At 37.3% G+C, this 18,915-nt stretch overlaps 1 protein-coding gene across 1 annotated transcript in view; it reads right to left on the bottom strand.

The window, feature by feature from the left end:
• Positions 1-11,524: 11,524 nt before the first annotated feature.
• LOC140169482 (activating signal cointegrator 1 complex subunit 2-like) overlaps positions 11,525-18,915 on the bottom strand; it is a 34,882-nt gene continuing 27,491 nt past the window's right edge. The window contains exons 15-20 of the mRNA XM_072192744.1: positions 18,259-18,432; positions 17,951-18,043; positions 17,646-17,738; positions 16,810-16,950; positions 15,903-15,999; positions 11,525-14,065 (exon numbers count right to left, since the gene is read on the bottom strand). Coding sequence (XP_072048845.1) covers positions 13,802-14,065; positions 15,903-15,999; positions 16,810-16,950; positions 17,646-17,738; positions 17,951-18,043; positions 18,259-18,432 — 862 coding nt within the window. The 3' untranslated portion in view covers positions 11,525-13,801. The remainder of the gene's footprint in view (positions 14,066-15,902; positions 16,000-16,809; positions 16,951-17,645; positions 17,739-17,950; positions 18,044-18,258; positions 18,433-18,915) is intronic.

Below are 18,915 nucleotides of genomic sequence, written 5' to 3'. Positions count from 1 at the left end.
TTTTCACAGGACAATGAGGAGTACATGAATACCAACACGCAGACAAATACGGTGCCATATAATGCAAGGTCACGTGAGGTATCACATGTTTTTGTGACTTCAAATACTCACTTGTATTCATATCTTATACCTGTCATGCATTTCCTTCGTATGTTTGACAGCAAAGTCCTAATTTCGACATTGCTATAGCAAAAAGAATTTATCATAATTATTAGAAGACTTTTTTGGAAAAACAAATCACTGCCGTCTGATTGGATCATAGTAGTTGACCCACTTCCGTCCGGTCTGTCCATGCTAGAGGGCGTTTGTAATCTCTTCAGCAGGTGTCAGCATGTTCGATTCCCTAAACTTACATCTTTATGTGGTGACCTCACACACCGACATCGCCCGGTTAATAATTACATTAGTACAGCCAGAGACACTGAAATAAATACACGGGATCGATACACGTAAATGTGCTATGCACGATTGATATTCAGACGATAAATCTTTGGATACCGGGGTACAAAATGATGAATATCTCCCGTAAATGATTTCGTATAAAGAAACCAGATCTGGTTCCTTGCACTTGAACATATATGTTCAACAGACATCATCGTCGTTAGCTAGCGACTTGAGAAACTAGCGTGCGTCTTGAGCTGAAAAAGTGACCAAAAATTCAGATTTTAAATAGCGCAGCGTAGACCCTCGTGGAGGTAGTCTCGGGCCAGACTGTATATTGGCTATCACGAACATACAGGATCGACAAGTGTCAGACCGACTGACACAAACTGGCTGTGTAGGAGACTATCTAAAAGGCAGTCTAAAATGGCGTATGTATGCTCGCTGAACGTACAGAGGTCAGTCACAAGCTAATGCCATTAGCCTTAATAAATAGTCGGATCTTTCAGCCCATGCGTTTAAAAACTATTAAACTGTTGGAAACACAATGGCCATACGTGGCTGTGGATTCAACCTACCATGGCATTTTCTGCCATGAAGATATCGGGGCGATGACACTGTGCCTCAATCACATGAGCTCACATGGGCCGAGGAAAAGTTCATGTGAATAATCATAACTGATATATACCAGTCCTTGCCTGACTTTGTTAAAGGAGGATTTCGTGATCCTAGCATCCTCTTTTTATAACATTTTTCAGTAGATATCCACGAAAGAAGCTCATTTCCAAAATTTCAGTTGATTCCGATTTTGCGTTTGCGAGTTATGCATGATTATGTGTATTACACTGCTCCATAGACAATGTGTTGTAATTTCGTTCTGGTGCACCAGAACGAAATTCAAATTTGGCGATATTTTTGCTAAACGAATTAATCTGCAAGAAATATTTGGTACATAAACATTATGTAGCCAGAGGTATCCAGTGGTGTAAAAATCTCAACTTTTTTGGGAAAAGTGGGGGATGAGGCTGTGGATCACGAAATGCCCCTTTAAGAGCCAACAAAATTTGGCACAGGTTTGCGTTGCTAATACAAAAACCGTGAATTTAGTGTCACCCCCTGACATGCCTGACAAGAGTTAGTTTATATGTAATGGATTGTCAGTTCAGATATGATGAAGTGAGATTTTCGATGGTATAATCCCAGAAAAAATATATAACATGGCCCGAGTAGTACTTGTAAGTTTACCGATCCCATGCAGTCTTACCAGATTTAGGTGGCCAAGTAGCCAGTGCCTATCGACACACGGAAATGAAGCAAGTGCCTTTTCCGCGCGCCATCTTTCACAAATAAGTTGACATATCTTGACAAAGAAGAAACCAATCACCAGATACACCACTGAGCCCGGCAAATATTTGAATACATTTTCATTTTGTTGGAGCAAAGTTTTCAACTTTGATGGCTCCTCCATTTTGACAAGTTATGCCTACTATATTTAGCACAGCTCAAAGTTCAATGAGACTCGTCCGTATACTGTTGGTGCCCGGCGTAGGCCTAATCAAGATAAAACTTAGTAAAACAAATCATTTAAATAAATAATAATGATTCCCGACATAGAACGTCGTATAGTGAATACATCATAGGCTATAGGCAGTTTCTGCTGCGTCTCTGGTCAAATATTTGCGTACACTTCTAATATACAGGGTAATGTTGCGCAGTGAATAAACAAGCAGCTTTGGCCATGGACGTGATCTGATTCGCCATAGTTAATGAAGTGTCAAACATAACACCCAGATACCTTGCCATAGTTGATGAAGTGTCAAACATAACACCCAGATTTCTGATGTCAGTGGATGGTTCAATATAATAAGATCCGACCCTAATGTGCAGAATGTGTTGACTTTCTCCAATTTTTGTCTTGAGCCAATGATAATAAATTTTAGAGTCATTCAACTTCAAGCAATTACTTCCTTTCCACCCGGTACCCGCGAACATCACCAATGCAGTTCTCAGGTTTGGCAAGGCCTGCATCAACAGCTTCTAGACATGCTAGAGTAGGCTCAACAGACAGATATGATTGGCTATCGTCAGCATAGAAATGATAGTCTACCCCAGTGGGCACAGGTTAGGATTTCGACGTTGAATCAACGTTGATACAACGTCGAAGTTTCAACCTAACCTGATTTCAACCTGATTTCAACCTAGACGTTAGTTGAAATCGGGTTGAAATTTCAACGTTGATACAACGTTGAAATTTCAACCTGATTTCAACTAACCTCTAGGTTGAAATCGGTTGAAATCAGGTTGAAGTCCATCAGGTTGAGGTCCATTTGCAAATACAACGTGATTTCAACCTGATTTCAACGTCGAAATTGATTTCGACGTCGAAATTTCAACCTGATTTCAACGTGATTTCAACGTCAGTTGTGCCCACTGGGTACCTTATGTTTCATGTTTGCCTATATAACATCACCTAAGGGCAGCCTGAGTGTAGATTGGAAATAATGCTGGTCCAACACATGAACCTTGCGGTAGGCCGTAATCCAATGCAGCAGTGTCCGAAGTCTGATCATTAATACAAAAACTAACTGGCTCCTGTTAGACAAGTAGGCCTAACTTTGAAACCAGTTGAGTGCGGTACTATCAAGTCTCTCTTTCATGCGCAACAGAAGTATTCTGTGGTCCACAGTATCAAATGCTGTAAAAAGGTCAAGGAGCACAAGCAGCGTAATTTTGGTCTTGTCCATTGCACGTAGAAAATCATTTTGCACTCGTAACAAAGCAGTTTCTGTACTATGGAAGGCGCGGTAGGCTGATTGATACTTTTCATTCAGATTATGAATGTGAAGAAATGATGATAGCCTAGCTAATGCGACACGTTTAATAGTCTTTCCAAGGAAAGTCAGATTAGATACAGGCCTGTAATATTTGAAGACATTCTGGTCCAGGTTCTGTTTCTTGATCAGCGGGCGTACATGAGCGACTTTTAATTGTCAGGAAAGGTTCCTTCTTTGAGAGAACAGTTTGTAAACTTGGTGCCACTGCACGATATGGCAGCAGAAGCATCGAGGTCACACGAAGTAGGGGGAGATTTGAAGATAATCTCTGAAACCTCTTCCTCAGTTGCTGGCAAATGTTGTTCTGTGTCAATACACTAGTAGAAAAATTGCAATGAGAATTCTTTCAAAACGATGAGAATTGGACAAAAGTATGAGAATTGAGATTTTCTCATCCAAATGAATGAGAAAAACTAATTAGCGTGTCAACCACCCCGGGCAACCACATGTCACATTGTTTTAAATGAGGAAATTTAAGTTTCAACCGTCATCCTGACGTTCTGTAGTGTATATAGCTACAATCAAGTGCAAATTTGCTGTGACACATCCACGGTTCAATGACCCCCCCTGCCCCCTTATTGAATGTTGTATACCAAACACCGCATTTTTTAAAATGTTCTATATCATGTATATCTTGGCTCCAACATTGGTTGGTGGGGGGGGAGGGGATTCAAAATAGGCTGGAAATTATACAAATGAAATATCCTATGGCGAACTTCATATGGACGGTTTTATTGAACCGAGGTTGCGAAATATGCATATGCAGTTATTAGGCCTTTGCATTTCTATAATAACATATATAAAAAAAATTTAAAAAAAATTGAACATGTTCAAACCCAAGCATTGATACATGGAAATAGAAAATCAATCAATCAAGATTTATTCATTTAATATTTCATATAAATACATTTTAATAATTATGCAATACAGAAGAAGTGTAAATTGGCAATGCGAAGAAAAAAAGAAACAAAAAGAAAGAAAGAAAGAAAGAAAGAATTGAGATTCACCAAAAGACCCGCTCACCTTCCAATCCACTCATAGATCTTTGGTATAAATATATACCAATAATGCAGTTGTATAAATTGAATAAATAAGTTGAGATAAAAAAGGTTTTTAAACATATCTTATAGAAGAGAAGAGGAAAAGTAACAATAATTTAAAAAAAATAGCACTACAGAAGATTCGAACCCATGACCCTCAATAATAAAGCCTATAGTTTACAAGTCAGATCCTCTAACGCTGCAACACGAGGAACTCTATGAACATTTAATCGATTTGTAATGTATATTAAGTTATTCAATGTACGTATGGCCCGTGGCGTAATACAAAACTGAACTGAAACGTCTCAAATAGACATAATTATATCGGTTTACTACGAATATATGTGTTGGCAATGTATTTAGGGTTAAGAAAATAAACTTGAAATTTTGATTCGTGCACTTTTCTCACGGTGGACACAATTTAAATAAAGAAAATTACATTAATTTCTTTTAACACTGTTTGTGTCGACCGTTCGGCTATCAACCTGTTATTCTTATTATAAATAACTCTGCACGACTGACAACGGCCCTACTGCAGTGTAGTGGTTTCGTTAATGCCTTGCGATCACGAGGTCTAGAGTTCGAGTCCAATTGTCGCCGATTTTTTTTCCTTTAAAATTTTGTTCTTTATCCCTTTTTAAAATCTCGGATGACACCTACGACGGCGCAGTTTATCGATTTAAATTTGTTTTTAAAAATTATGATCTATAATGAAATCCGTGATTTTATAAATTAAAATTAGCAAAGTCTCAAGATACTGGTTATGGCTTCTTTAGATTTTACATTCACCTATTTGGACATAATTAACGCAATGTAGGTGTTTTGCATCAAAACAAAGTAATCATAATAATTCCTTATGAGAAAATTGACGTTTACATTAATTTCAGTGTCAAACGACCATCTGTGACAGGTTGTTGACAGGTGAATTAGTATTTCTCATTCATTTGGATGAGAAAATTTCAATTCTCATAGTTTTGTCCAATTCTCATCGCTTTGAAAGAATTCTCATTTTACAATTTCCACTAGTGATAGTAGAATATTGATTTAAATGTAATTGAATAAGTATTTTGTACTAATCGCTGAGCGATCGGTTTCTAGCCAATCAGATAGGACTCCTTTTCTTGCGTTCGGAGAAAAGCGAGCTACCGTATTGGTGAAATACCAATCGCCCGTCGCTCAGCAACGAACTATAGGCCTATTATTAGTTCAGTATATTTGGTAAAGCGGCACTAGGTGGCGTTATTACAACTCCACGTTAGGCCTATTTGTGCTGGGAAGAAATAATTATTTATCTGCTGTGGACGTTGTGCGAAGTATTTGGACGAACTTTTACAGATCGAGTTTTTGAAGGCGCGTGTTTATCAAGGATAGGGGGGCCTAGAAATGGTGTTGATAAGGTCAGATTCATTAATGTAAGATTAGTATCTTTGAAAAGAGCGGCATTGCATTCACACTATGATTGTAGACATACACAGGTGATGAGCGCAACCTGCTTGTAGTGCAGGGCGATCTATAAAAATTGTATTCATCTGTGGTAATTAATCCGATTATTACATAACTTCGACAGCGAATAGAGTGGGTAGTAATAATGGGCCACGCTTATTGCTGTCAATAAAGGCTGGATAAGCCAATTATATGGAACACATGGGCTTCAAATGGTCAAGCACCCTCTTACTCCTCGTAACAATTCACTTTAAATGCTTTTTAGGCAGAATAATACTAATAGCCTACAACAGGTCTGAACTGTGTCCGAATCAAATTGATGTTGAACTGGTCCATATTAATGTGACACCTTTGTGATTAAGGCTTGGAATCGAAATGCTGAAGATCTTGAAATTCCAGAATAAATTTGGTGACAAAAATGCACCTTGCTCCAAAAGGATTCATACCCAGGGGTTAAAAATCACACCAAAGTATTCATCTGGTCAAAACGATTTAGAAAAGGTAAGTTTAGCCTACTTACAACGTAGATTCTCGAGTAATACGCAAAATAAATCACTGCACTTTCTTTCCTTTTTTTTGCAAAAGCGACATTTTTTGTTCCATGGGGAACATAAAATTTTTAACCAAAATGGTCTCAAATTCAAAATTCAAATCAAGACTATTTTGCACCATCTAGGTTGTATCATGCATTACATAGTTAACATCCCCAAATACATGATGTGGGGCCTTAGTGGTCAGCGACAACCTGTAAAATGTGCTGAGGCTTGTGGATCAACGTCTAGGCGTTGTGCCTGTGCGTAGCGCACTATAAATCACTGCGCTTTTTTTTTTGTTTCTTTTTTATGTAGATCATGATCAATATTGGAAAAAGTTTAGTTTGGTGTATAGTTCTTGAGTTATAAGTAAAAAGATCATAGATGTGCAATACTTTCAATATTCAGGGAAGGTTTTGCAGGTCTAAATTTATCACAATAGAGAATGCTTTAGCAATTAAAGTGAAATTTGCATCATTTTCTGCTGTTCTTACATTTAAATTTGCCATCACTTACATTTTCAGAAAGCAGGAGCAGGAGTACAGACTGTCCCTCTTTTTCACTTTGGAAAACCCCAAATGTGGGATAGTCCCTCAAAATGAGGGACAGTTGGTAGGTCTGCCTTCAGAGTCAGACCCCTCTCCAAGTAATTACATGTGACTCGGAAGTAAAAACACTGCTCAGATACTTGGTTACAAACTTTTTATAAATGTGACCGTACAGCACGAATGAGCCGTAAATGTCCTAAATTGTATTGAGTTCAGTGTAAAATGTGCATGAAGGTCGTATTCATCGGTACCTCAAGTTGAAGAGGATAATAAGCTTCTACCTTAGATGTCTATAGAATTCTTAAAAGCTAGTCTGATCTTTGTTTGCTGTAACTAAATCCTGTTCAAGTGGTGGGTTACATAAACATAAAATCATTGTATTTTGTGTATGTATGTATAACCAACAATTAACAATGAGAGGACATTCCTGAACCTCGTTGACTTGGGGATGATTTGAAATGACCGCCAATTACAACTGTTTGATATTTATTACCAGCAATGTGGAAAAAGAGACACATGTAGAAACAAAAAAGGTACCATTTTGTTGAAGGAGCTAAGTTCAACAAACCATAACCCCGCTTCTGGATATCGTTGGAAGTCGAATGATATATATTTTCTAAACACAAAATAAAACAAAATTGACCGGGGGAGGAATTTACGGCTCATTTGTCGTGTACGGTCACAGATGTCCATTTTCTTGGTTTTTCCCATAGGTTTCTGTTCCTTGTTTTTGCCATCTCTCAATTTCACTATTATTTTAATGTGAGCATAACATAATAATACAAGTTTCCAGAGACAGTCCATTTCATTTCTAATGATTTATTAGTTTGCATAGTTATCAGATTTTACAATCAATAAAGAAGACAATATTATTAGAAATATTAGTATGTGTAAAATGTGTCCATCCATATAGTATTGTATACAGTAAAGATTCACCTAATGGTGCACATGATCTCCTTTGCCTTAAGGTGGTACTACACCCCCTGATAAATTATGACTAATTTTGCATTTTTCTCAAAAAATAACCACACACTGGTAACAAAAGGAATTCAATTACTTCACTGAAATTTCAGTGATTCAAGACAAGTGGTTCATTATATATAGGGATGACCAATGAACCATCAACTTGATTAGAACACTCCCATAGACATGCAGGGAGCTCAACTGTGCACTGCTTGCACATACATTTTTAAATTGATCTCATTCTTTTATTTTTCAATATTTTTCTGTAAAATTTGGGGAAGTTACTGCCAATTATATTTTGTAACTATCTTGCAAATTACAGCAACATAACTTATTTTGTTTTTCTGTAAGTGCGAGTCAAAATTGGTCCATCGCCACAGTGCGCTTAATTGCCAGTGGCTGAGTTTAGCACTGCTCAAGAATGGCACAAAATATTCAAATCAGTAAGATCAGGTGAAAAACGTGGCCTACTGAGCTGTAATTTGGCAGAGTTGCCAGTAATACCTCTATTATACCCTCTGTAAAAAGGTTAAAAAATTGAACAAGTAGATCTCGGGTTACAAATTAAATCACCAGCTTCCCTTTGGAATTTTTATATTCCTTTCAAATCATGTTAAGAAGACACCTTTCTGAACATAAATGTGAAGTTTCGTGCTCATTCGATGTATTGTTCACCTGATCTTAACCCTAAACGTTTTCTTATATTTAGGCCTATAACATCTACAACTTGCTGCTGGCTATACCTTGTTTAGGACTTTCAAAAGAAGTACCTGAATGTGCAACCATAACTGTTTCAAAATAGCCCGCGATAGTCATGCAGGTAACTCCGAGGTCAAGCATTGAATTGGTTTGAACAAAGATACTCATAATGTATTGAGTGCTACTTTGGTTTGAATGAGGAATACTACAGGAATACACATGAGCATGATGAGGATAATCTCTATTGTTGTGAATGAGTCAATGACCTTCAAAACTTAAGATTTTGTTTACATACACCTACTAATTGGTCATATTAAACCTAATAACATTGAAATTCTTGGTTGTGAAAAAAAAGTTCACCTACTTAGTGCAATTTTGATTTTGTGCCATATCGGCTATCTTGGATGATTTTTGGCAAATGTCCTCTAAATGCATGATTTCAATGCCTTGGTTTGAAAAAATAAGTTATGCCAGTGACTAGTTAAGTGCCATTTCATAAGAAACCCTTTGATACTTTCACAATATGCTTGTTTCATGTTTGCAAATATGTTAAAATAAAGAAATATATAAAGGTAAATATATGCTTATGCCAATTTTGCTCCCAACTGCTATTTTTGGACCTTGTCATTTTATTTCGCTCCAATGACCGGTCAGAATGGGAAACTTTGATAATTCATAATTCGAAAAGTTTTTGACCGATTTTGACCATTTAACCACCAAAATACTTCTGTTGATTAGTTCTACTCAGAAAACAATCTTTTGTAGCAATAGGGTCAACATGAAATTTTGATGGTTATCCCTATTATATATGTTAAGAAATGAGGTACATTCTAGCGGTACCTCTTTTCTTATCATAAATAACATAACTGGATTCCTTGCCCTATAATATACATAACTTTTGTTACCAGTGTGTTATTATTTTTGGAGAAAAATGGAAAAATAGTCACAAATGTATCAAGGGGTGTAGTACCACCTTAAGGTAAATTTGATGTATGAATAAATAGCTCCCTCATCTGAAAATCCCACAAGAATTACAAGTCTGTGACCTTATTTGGTGGTGTGATTTTTACACTTTGAATTTGTGCTTAAAATTCCAGTTATGTCAAGGGAGCCTGTATGCACCATTAAGCCAATCTTTACAGTATTAATGTAAGGTGTCTCTGGAAGATTTGTAACAGAGCTATATAGTTTGGGTTCCTTTGCTTACTTAATATCCAACTTGAAACTCAGAAACGCAATGTATAGAGTTTAAGTGGCACACATATAATGACCAGCTAACCAGGGGCGTAGCCAGGATTTTGCTGTGAGGGGCAAAACCAAATTTTTGTCCCCATTTAGTGGGCAAGGCCAGATTTTTGTCCCCATTTAGGGGGCAAAGCCAGATTTTCATCCCCATTTGTAAATGTTTTGTCCCATTTTTGGTCATTATAATGACATTTTGCTTTTTACCGTCCCCATTTTGTCCCTAAAAAATTTCTGTGGGGACACTCTGCTCCTCTGGCTATGCCACTGTAACTATCATTGTCAGTGTGTATACATGTATGTGCACCAGTTAATCATCCATGGACAAAATGAATCTGTGGGAAATTACTGTACTTCCTAAACAACATAGCATAACAACAAGTATTATGCGCCTTTGCCTAGGGATTCAAGGCGCAAGAGAAAAGAAAAACCCCAAAATTTAAACAAAAATACAGAAAGCAATGGCAGCAATAAATTAAGGAAATAAGTGAGTTTTGATCAATGACTTAAATGAGTCCAGGCTGATGGCATTCTTGATCGTAGATGGTAAGCCATTCCAAAACTTTGGAGCAGTCACTGAAAAGGCTCTATCCCCAGCACATTTCCTGGTAATTTACTTAAGGGCTGGGGTATGAACGTTTGGACAGTATTTATTGTGGGACATTCTTAGTCAGTGGGAGTGGTCTAGTTCGTAGACACATTTCTGATTGGACAATCGCATGATTTTGGGTGCCGTCTATCAGGCCGTAGACGACCCCACGCCATCATGCGCCTTGATAATCCGTAACACGCGTGTAGAGATGCGCGTATGTATCACGCTGGATGCGTAGACTAGTGCGGAATACGCGAACGCGATAGCAGTACGCGCAACAGAATACTTAAAGTTGTAAACAAGTTTCGTTCATTTTATAATGAGGGGAGTTTTTATGACGGTAACTTAGTTTTTGCTTTAAAAAAAATGTTTACAGTTATTAAAATAATATTTAACTGACTAAGAATGAGAATAAACGATAGGAATTTTTATTTTGCCTATCCTCTACCTATGATAGACGACAGGCAGGTCCAATATTTTTATCTTGACCGTCGGCTTTTCCTCCCTGCTACATACACTTTAAGAATATGTCATTAGATTTATATAATTTACTTCGAGGACTGTTATATATCAAAAATTTGAAAAATATCAAATTTTTATAATTTGTCATAAAATTTGTATTATATTGTGATTTTCAAAAATGAAAATTATTTGATATCAGAAAGACATGCTTCAGTATTCAGAATGCAATTCGATAGGTCTGAGGTGCTCTCATGTCCCACAAAAATACTGTAGAAACGCATAATAAACGCTCATTTTAGATCCCTTAAGTAAATTTGATGATTTATAAAGGATACATCTTTGGGAAATCACTGTACTTCCTGAACAACATAATTAATTTGACGATTTAAAAAGGATACATGTACTAATGGTAAAACCCCATCCTTTCTGTTTCTGAGTCTCAATTTAGATATTTATCCTTGTAAGGGACCGTTCACAAACACTTGTAAGGGGGGCCTGATGCAAAAAGGGGGGCCCTGAAAAAAATGACCACAAATTTTCCTGGAAAAATTGAGTTTATATGCTTTTCTATGGGGTTGACCCATAAGTTTCATGTCAAAAAGGGGGCCCTGAAATTTTCGAGGTCTGTAAAGGGGGAGCCCCGAAAAATGTTCGCGATAACATTTTTTTGCATCATGCCCCCCCCCTTACAAGTGTTTGTGAACGGTCCCTAAGTAAGCAAAGGAAACCAAAACTATCTCCAGTTTCAATAATTTACAGGGCATGCATATATATAATAGAAATAAGACCATTACTTGACTAACAAAGTTCAACTTGAAGTCGATATATGTACTGGTGTATTATAATAACGGATTGCTGGCACTTGACTCAATTATAATATCATTAATATTCATAAATAGTGTAAATTACACAACACAGAATTATATACTCCAACAGAATTTACTTACCAAATATCAAGAACATTTTATTTGTATAATAATTATACAATAAGATGATAGAGTTTATAAAGTCTTATAATTTCAGGATTATTGGATTAATGGTATCTGCCCCAAAACTTATTGTGACACGATCTGGTCCATGGGCTCAAAGGCGGCAAATTTGAAACTGAGATAAAGGAAAAAAATATGGAGTAAAAAACAATAAAATACATAAGAAAACAGACATCAAAAAATTTCATAATTTAAGAACCAAGTATGCTAGACCTTTGGTGTTTTCAGTAAATGATAGCGTATTGTATGTATAATGTAATAATTACAGTAACTCAATTTTCAAAAATGCCTCCTTTGGCCCCCATGGACCAGATCGTGTCATATATTGTCCCATGAAGAATGTAAAAGACAAGTATCTTATATTCTGAAAAATAAATTGCAAATTTTCCCCCAAATATCTGCAAAGATGCAAGTCAATTCAATTACAGAATACTTTATTCCAATGAAGTAGAACCAGTCTTGACTCTGCCAAGTTTGCAAGTCTCACAGGAAGGGCAAATAGTGTAGCTCCGGATAATATCCCTATGCACCATGTAAACTTAGATTCAAAGTGCTTTGTAGTTTGAATTCAGCATGTAACATGTGCCAAAAATGCATCCTAAGCCCGTAATAGGTGGAATATTTAAGGCTTTTACCACTACGCCGAAAAGTAGACCCATGTTAAGAGTGCTATTAGTTGACCTTTCTGGTCTACGTATATTTTGTGTGTTAAAGAAAGTAGACAAAATATAGGACTTGAATTAATAATTTGTGATGCTTCTGGCGAGGTGTCACAAGACAATTCTTGGAATAACATTTTGATATTAATCCACAATGTTATAAGGCCCGCCGAACTGATCAAAGTATAGTGTTACACACAGGACAATTTTGAGCTGGTACTCTTTGGGTATCTCCTTGATTAATTCAATTAAAGCACTCAAATATTAGGATTTTATATGCCTTTTTCTTGGGCTAATCCAGTTGAAATCCATACACTCTCCTATGGTAGACAAAGCTTTAATCTCCTACACAGGTAGTGTGAATTTCAAATGGAGTAACCTGAATGGGTCACTCCATTTAAAATCTACGCCCCCTGTGTGGGAGATTAAGGTCATGTCTTCCAAAGGTGATGTATTAGCCCAATGCCGCCACCTTGGAATGGTGCTGGCTGTGCCATTGGTAAGACTTTAGGTGTGTCCTTGGAGTAAGATATTCATGAGTTAGACTAGAGTAAAGACTCCAATGAGGAATTAAGCAGCAAATGGAATAAGGCTATATAATCCTTCCACAGAAGATCTTTGTGATAGGCTAATTCCATGAAGTTTTTCAAGATGGATCAACCCAACCCTGCACCTTGATACATTAGAGAAGGAAATATGAACAAATTCTTCCACTATACTTTTGTTTTTGTTAAATATGATGACCATAAAATACAATATAGAAAGATTAAATTAGCTCGGAATACAGAAGATGCATGCAAACACTTATGGCAATATTATGACTGTTGTATTTTTTCATCTCGGCGAGTCAGTGATATCAGTGCGCATTTCATTGAGTGTGACTTCAAATCACAAGATTTCGCTCAAGCACTGTTATAGATGAATCCGACGAGCTAAGTGATGGTCAGGATTAAGTCGGCCATAGCTGGGGGCCATACGCCCCAAACTAGCTTAGTTCGTTTGGATTGCGATCCAAGACGCCCACTATCGCGAGCGCATCGGAGCGTGTAGCACTTGCGCTGCATCACGGGAGCGGTAAACGCTGCACGCCTATGATACTGGCATCGTGTAAAATGGATGGATGGCTCCCAGCTATGACCGCCAGTGAGGTGTAGGAATATAGCTTGTCGGATTTGTCTATACACACACACATATTAAAAAGCCGTTGCATAAGTGTGTACACAAAACAGCTGCCTCAATGTGCTATTGTCACTGGCTTGCCAAGATGGGAAAAAAATATATATAACATCATTATTTTCAGTATATGTTTTCCATGCTTGCTTTCTTGAAGAGTATAATTTTGATATGTATTGTAACAGTTTTTGGTTGTAATCACTATGCATTTAAGTTGACCCCTTGATGACCTCTTGATAACCTTTACCCTAGTGGTCCCATTGCCCTACTTCTCTTCTTATCTGCCATAGCTTTCCTGTTGTGATTAGCTCTACTTGATTTATTCTTATCTTTATATCTCCTCTCTTTTTGAGTGTCCTGACTTTGACCTTTACCCTTTTGTTGACCTTTGATTGCGTCCTGTCTGGCTTTTTGCTTGGCTTGCTGGTTGACTTGTTGCTTGCGGCCCTGTTGGTGTCGGTGTGCTTGATTGTGCTGTGGTGGTCTCTCAAACATGTCTTTGTCTTCCTGCAATGTTTATATAAATTTGGTATTTATCAGTAATCACTAAGCAGAAAATATTTGGGCATCAGGGTTCACAGTTTGCTCTCAAATAACCGGGTCCACTTTTTTATGCTGGACCCATTCAGATCCCATTTAGTTGAAATTTGCGGGTCCCAAATTGATTTTTGTAGGTCCAAATTGTACTTATGTACGAAACTTCAGAAACACCGGAAATGTATTTTCAGTACTGGCATAAACGATAAATATTAAAGTATGCTGAATTGCACCCAAAACTTACCACAGTCGAGTCAAATTACTGGGTAAAGGACGACTTGCCGCGATCGGCCGACTTTCTCATAAAGAACTACAATTACTACCTAATAACATGCACTACTTTAATCATCTAATTATTTGGTTATTTTGTTATATTTGCTCGGTTGAAATATACAACTACCGCAAAAAACGTGTTTTCAGCGATGTCACCAGGAATTGACCCTGTTTTGTTGACATTTTTATTGTAACATAATATTTGCACGATCCGAAAAAAAAATCGCAAGTCAACCTCTTCCACAGTTCCCCTCGTATCGCTGATCAAATATATGTGCATGAAATAGCGATGAGGTGTACTGTGTATCATGTTGCAGCGATTATTGTAATTGTATGTAATTTATGAATGAAAAGTGAGCCGATGGAGCTGGGTTTCGCACAATGGCGATCTATGATGATAATTCTATTTCTTGGATGGGATTTTTTCCAGGTCCAAGCACAGCCTGCTGGACCCATTCAGGTTACATAATCTTACTTTTTAGAAATTTTCTAATATTTATTCAGAGTTATGTGCCGTGTGTCGCACGTATACATGCATTAGCGCAGAAGTGATAAACAATTACACTGATTGGCTGATCAACAATCAACAAGACGGCTGACCTATTAGTCAACAAGCGTGTAGAAGGGCCAAGCCTTTGCCTCTTCTAATTTTGCCAACCTTGGAAATAAAGTTTTGTCTGGTATACCACTAAAAGTTGATACTAAGACAGTGCCCATGCACAGATACATCAAAACCAACTGCTTGTTATGTACATAGCTGCTCAGCAGAATTGTCTTCCTCTTTGGGAAATGATCTCAAATTTTGAGCAAATTTATGCAAAACCTTCACAACAATGAACATATCGTCGTCTGTATTCCATAGTGGTGTATAGTGGGGCGCCGCGAATAAATAACTTTTCGAGAAAATCAAGTTTGAAGAAATGCCAATTTAAAATCGAGTTGTGTAAATCAGACATTCATTATATTTTGTAAATGATGTGAAATTTCTGTAGTAAACTAAATAGATTTTATTGTTATATATTTTTCAAAAGAAATAAATACATACTATTGCTGGCAAACTGAAAATAAGAAGCACAACACTATACGTCACTATGGAAAACAAACAAAACGCAATACCCTAACCTAACGTTAACCTTACGCCACCTCGGTCGCCGTGTAATCCCTTTGGCGTTACTTTTCGTTGTTTGTATTCCATAGTGGCGTATAGGTCCGATACGTGTACGCCACTATGACATACAATGTTTTTCATTTTTGCCGATATTTCTTAATTATAAATTGTGTATACAAAGTGGCGTATGGTTGATACGCCACTATGGAATACTAAAAATGTCACTTTGTAACTATACGCCGCATTTAATTAATTAATTACTAATTAATTAGCTAATTATGACTGATGAGACAAGAACATCTTTAAATACATTTGTGCCAGTTTTCAAAAAAATGACCAAAAATCACTATACGCCACTATGGAATACAGCCGACGATATCATTACAAGATGACATAAAATAGTAAGAGGGTTGGGGAACAACTTACTTCTTCTGATTCTTCTTCCTCCTCCTGCTCTCCTTCTTGTGAGTCAGTCCCACCTTTTTCCAGTACCCTAGGAGTTGTAAAAGGTCTACCAAACAAGCTGTAACAAAATATATGTAAAATGGTTTAGTAAAACTAATTAAAACACTATTATCTAAATGCTTATGATTTCATACTACCAAATAACTGCTCCATTGGTATGTGCACACAATGGGCTTGCAAATACCGGCTTTCTCTCACTACTGGGGCAACTTACTTTTTAAAGATGGCTGTAGCCAGTATTTAAATTAGCCAGTATTTGAATAAAAGAGACAATCATTTTTTGTTTTGACTGTCATTAAGGTAGAATCAAAGAATACCGACTTGGCCTTGTTTGTGTGTCACTCAAGGAGGCCAATTTAGTACATAAGTTCTGACACTGTGACTCACCTTTTACTCATCAGTTCATCTGCTGAGTCAGCATCCCCTGCCCCCACATCATTCTGATCATAGGTATCATCATACTTATCTTTATATTCATGACACTGTGACTCACCTTTTACTTAGTACGAGGAACCCATACCGTAGTAGCTCTGCACAACGGTATGGGATGAAGTGTATACAAAAAGCTAGTGCAACGTTGCACTAAAAAAAATAAAAGGCTCCTGTAGCTTAAATAGTTGCATGTTTGTCATAATATTAATTACACAGCTTCTTGTACTTCTTGTCTAAACTCTTATGCTTGTAATTGTAATTAATACCCCATTATTTATCCAGAATAAATAAAAATTACACATGATCCACATCGGCGCACCAAAACTGAGATGGCACTTCAGTGCAAACTTAGATAGGGCAGCACTAATACGAAAATGTCATACCGATAAATGATGTGTCTGTTTTGCCCGTTATTTAAGTTTGTGTTGCGAACTACCTTTTACTCATGAGTTCATCAGCTGAGTCAGCATCCCCTGCTCCAACATCATTCTGATCATATGTATCATCATACTCATCTTCATATTGGTAACTGTACTCATCATACATGGCTTTGGTACTTAGTACATAAGTTCTGACACTGTGACTCACCTTTTACTCATAAGTTCATCAGCTGAGTCAGCATCTCCTGCTCCTACATCATTCTGATCATATGTATCATCATACTCATCTTTATATTCATGACACTGTGACTCACCTTTTACTCATGAGTTCATCAGCTGAGTCAGCATCCCCTGCTCCTACATCATTCTGATCATATGTATCATCATACTCATCTTTATATTCATGACACTGTGACTCACCTTTTACTCATGAGTTCGTCAGCTGAGTCAGCATCCCTGCTCCTAAATCATTCTGATCATATATATCATCATACTCATCTTTATATTCATGACACTGTGACTCACCTTTTACTCATGAGTTCATCAGCTGAGTCAGCATCCCCTGCTCCTACATCATTCTGATCATATGTATCATCATACTCATCTTTATATTCATGACACTGTGACTCACCTTTTACTCATGAGTTCATCTGCTGAGTCAGCATCCCCTGCTCCTACATCATTCTGATCATATGTATCATCATACTCATCTTTATATTCATGACACTGTGACTCACCTTTTACTCATGAGTTCGTCAGCTGAGTCAGCATCCCCTGCTCCTACATCATTCTGATCATATATATCATCATACTCATCATCATATTGATAACTAATACTTATAATACATGGCTTTGGTACTTAGTACATATAAGTTCTGACACGGTGACTCACCTTTTACTCATGAGTTCATCAGCTGAGTCAGCATCCCCTGCTCCTACATCATTCTGATCATATGTATCATCATACTCATCTTCATATTGGTAACTATACTCATAATACATGGCTTTGGTACTTAGTACATAAGTTCTGACACTGTGACTCACCTTTTACTCATGAGTTCATCAGCTGAGTCAGCATCCCCTGCTCCTACGTCATTCTGATCATATGTATCATCGTACTCATCATCATATTGGTAACTAATACTCATAATACATGGCTTTGGTACTTAGTACATAAGTTCTGACACTGTGACTCACCTTTTACTCATGAGTTCGTCAGCTGAGTCAGCATCCCCTGCTCCTACATCATTCTGATCATATGTATCATCATACTCATCTTCATATTGATAACTAATACGCATAATACATGGCTTTGGTACTTAGTACGTATAAGTTCTGACACTGTGACTCACCTTTTACTCATGAGTTCATCAGCTGAGTCAGCATCTCCTGCTGCTACGTCATTCTGATCATATGTATCATCATACTCATCTTCATATTGGTAACTAATACTCATAATACATGGCTTTGGTACTTAGTACATAAGTTCTGACACTGTGACTCACCTTTTACTCATGAGTTCATCTGCTGAGTCAGCATCCCCTGCTCCTACATCATTCTGATCATATGTATCATCATATTCATCTTCATACTGGTAGCTGTACTCGTCATACATGGCTTTGACAGCTTGGACATCAGATTTGTCTGCAAGGACACTGTATGCTGTGTCTGTTTCCACTCTGTGAAATGGGTCAAAATAGTGCCAATACCGTAAAAGCTTGATAGTTAAGTTAGCATATGTGCTTATTATCTAGTGCTTTTAAAACAAGCAAACATGAAGAGCTCCATCCACAAAAGTGTATACGAACAAGTGAACCTGCAAATTTGTGTCTCAACCCCATTAACTAAGTTGGTAAAGCGCCAGACTATGGTACAATTTCATGTTTTCAAAAGCGCTTGTTAGTAAACACATATGCTAACTATCAAGTGTTTACAGTATTATTACTTGAATCTACTATTTACTACAAGAAAAGGATCGCTGCTTTTTCAGTGAGTGTAGTGTGAGCTTGTTATCGTACACATGCATATGCAATGGGTGCAGCAGTTCCGCCAGTTGCTTAATGCATAGGAAGTTACAACAGAAAGCAAAGAGAAACTGGCAAAACTGACAACTCAACTGGAGCTGTTGACAGAGCTATCAATAAAACTTGGGGTATTGCCTT

Source organism: Amphiura filiformis, chromosome 14 (assembly GCF_039555335.1).
Source record: "Amphiura filiformis chromosome 14, Afil_fr2py, whole genome shotgun sequence".
In the NCBI taxonomy this organism is placed as follows: domain Eukaryota; kingdom Metazoa; phylum Echinodermata; class Ophiuroidea; order Amphilepidida; family Amphiuridae; genus Amphiura; species Amphiura filiformis.
This window is presented reverse-complemented; position numbering and strand designations above follow the sequence as displayed.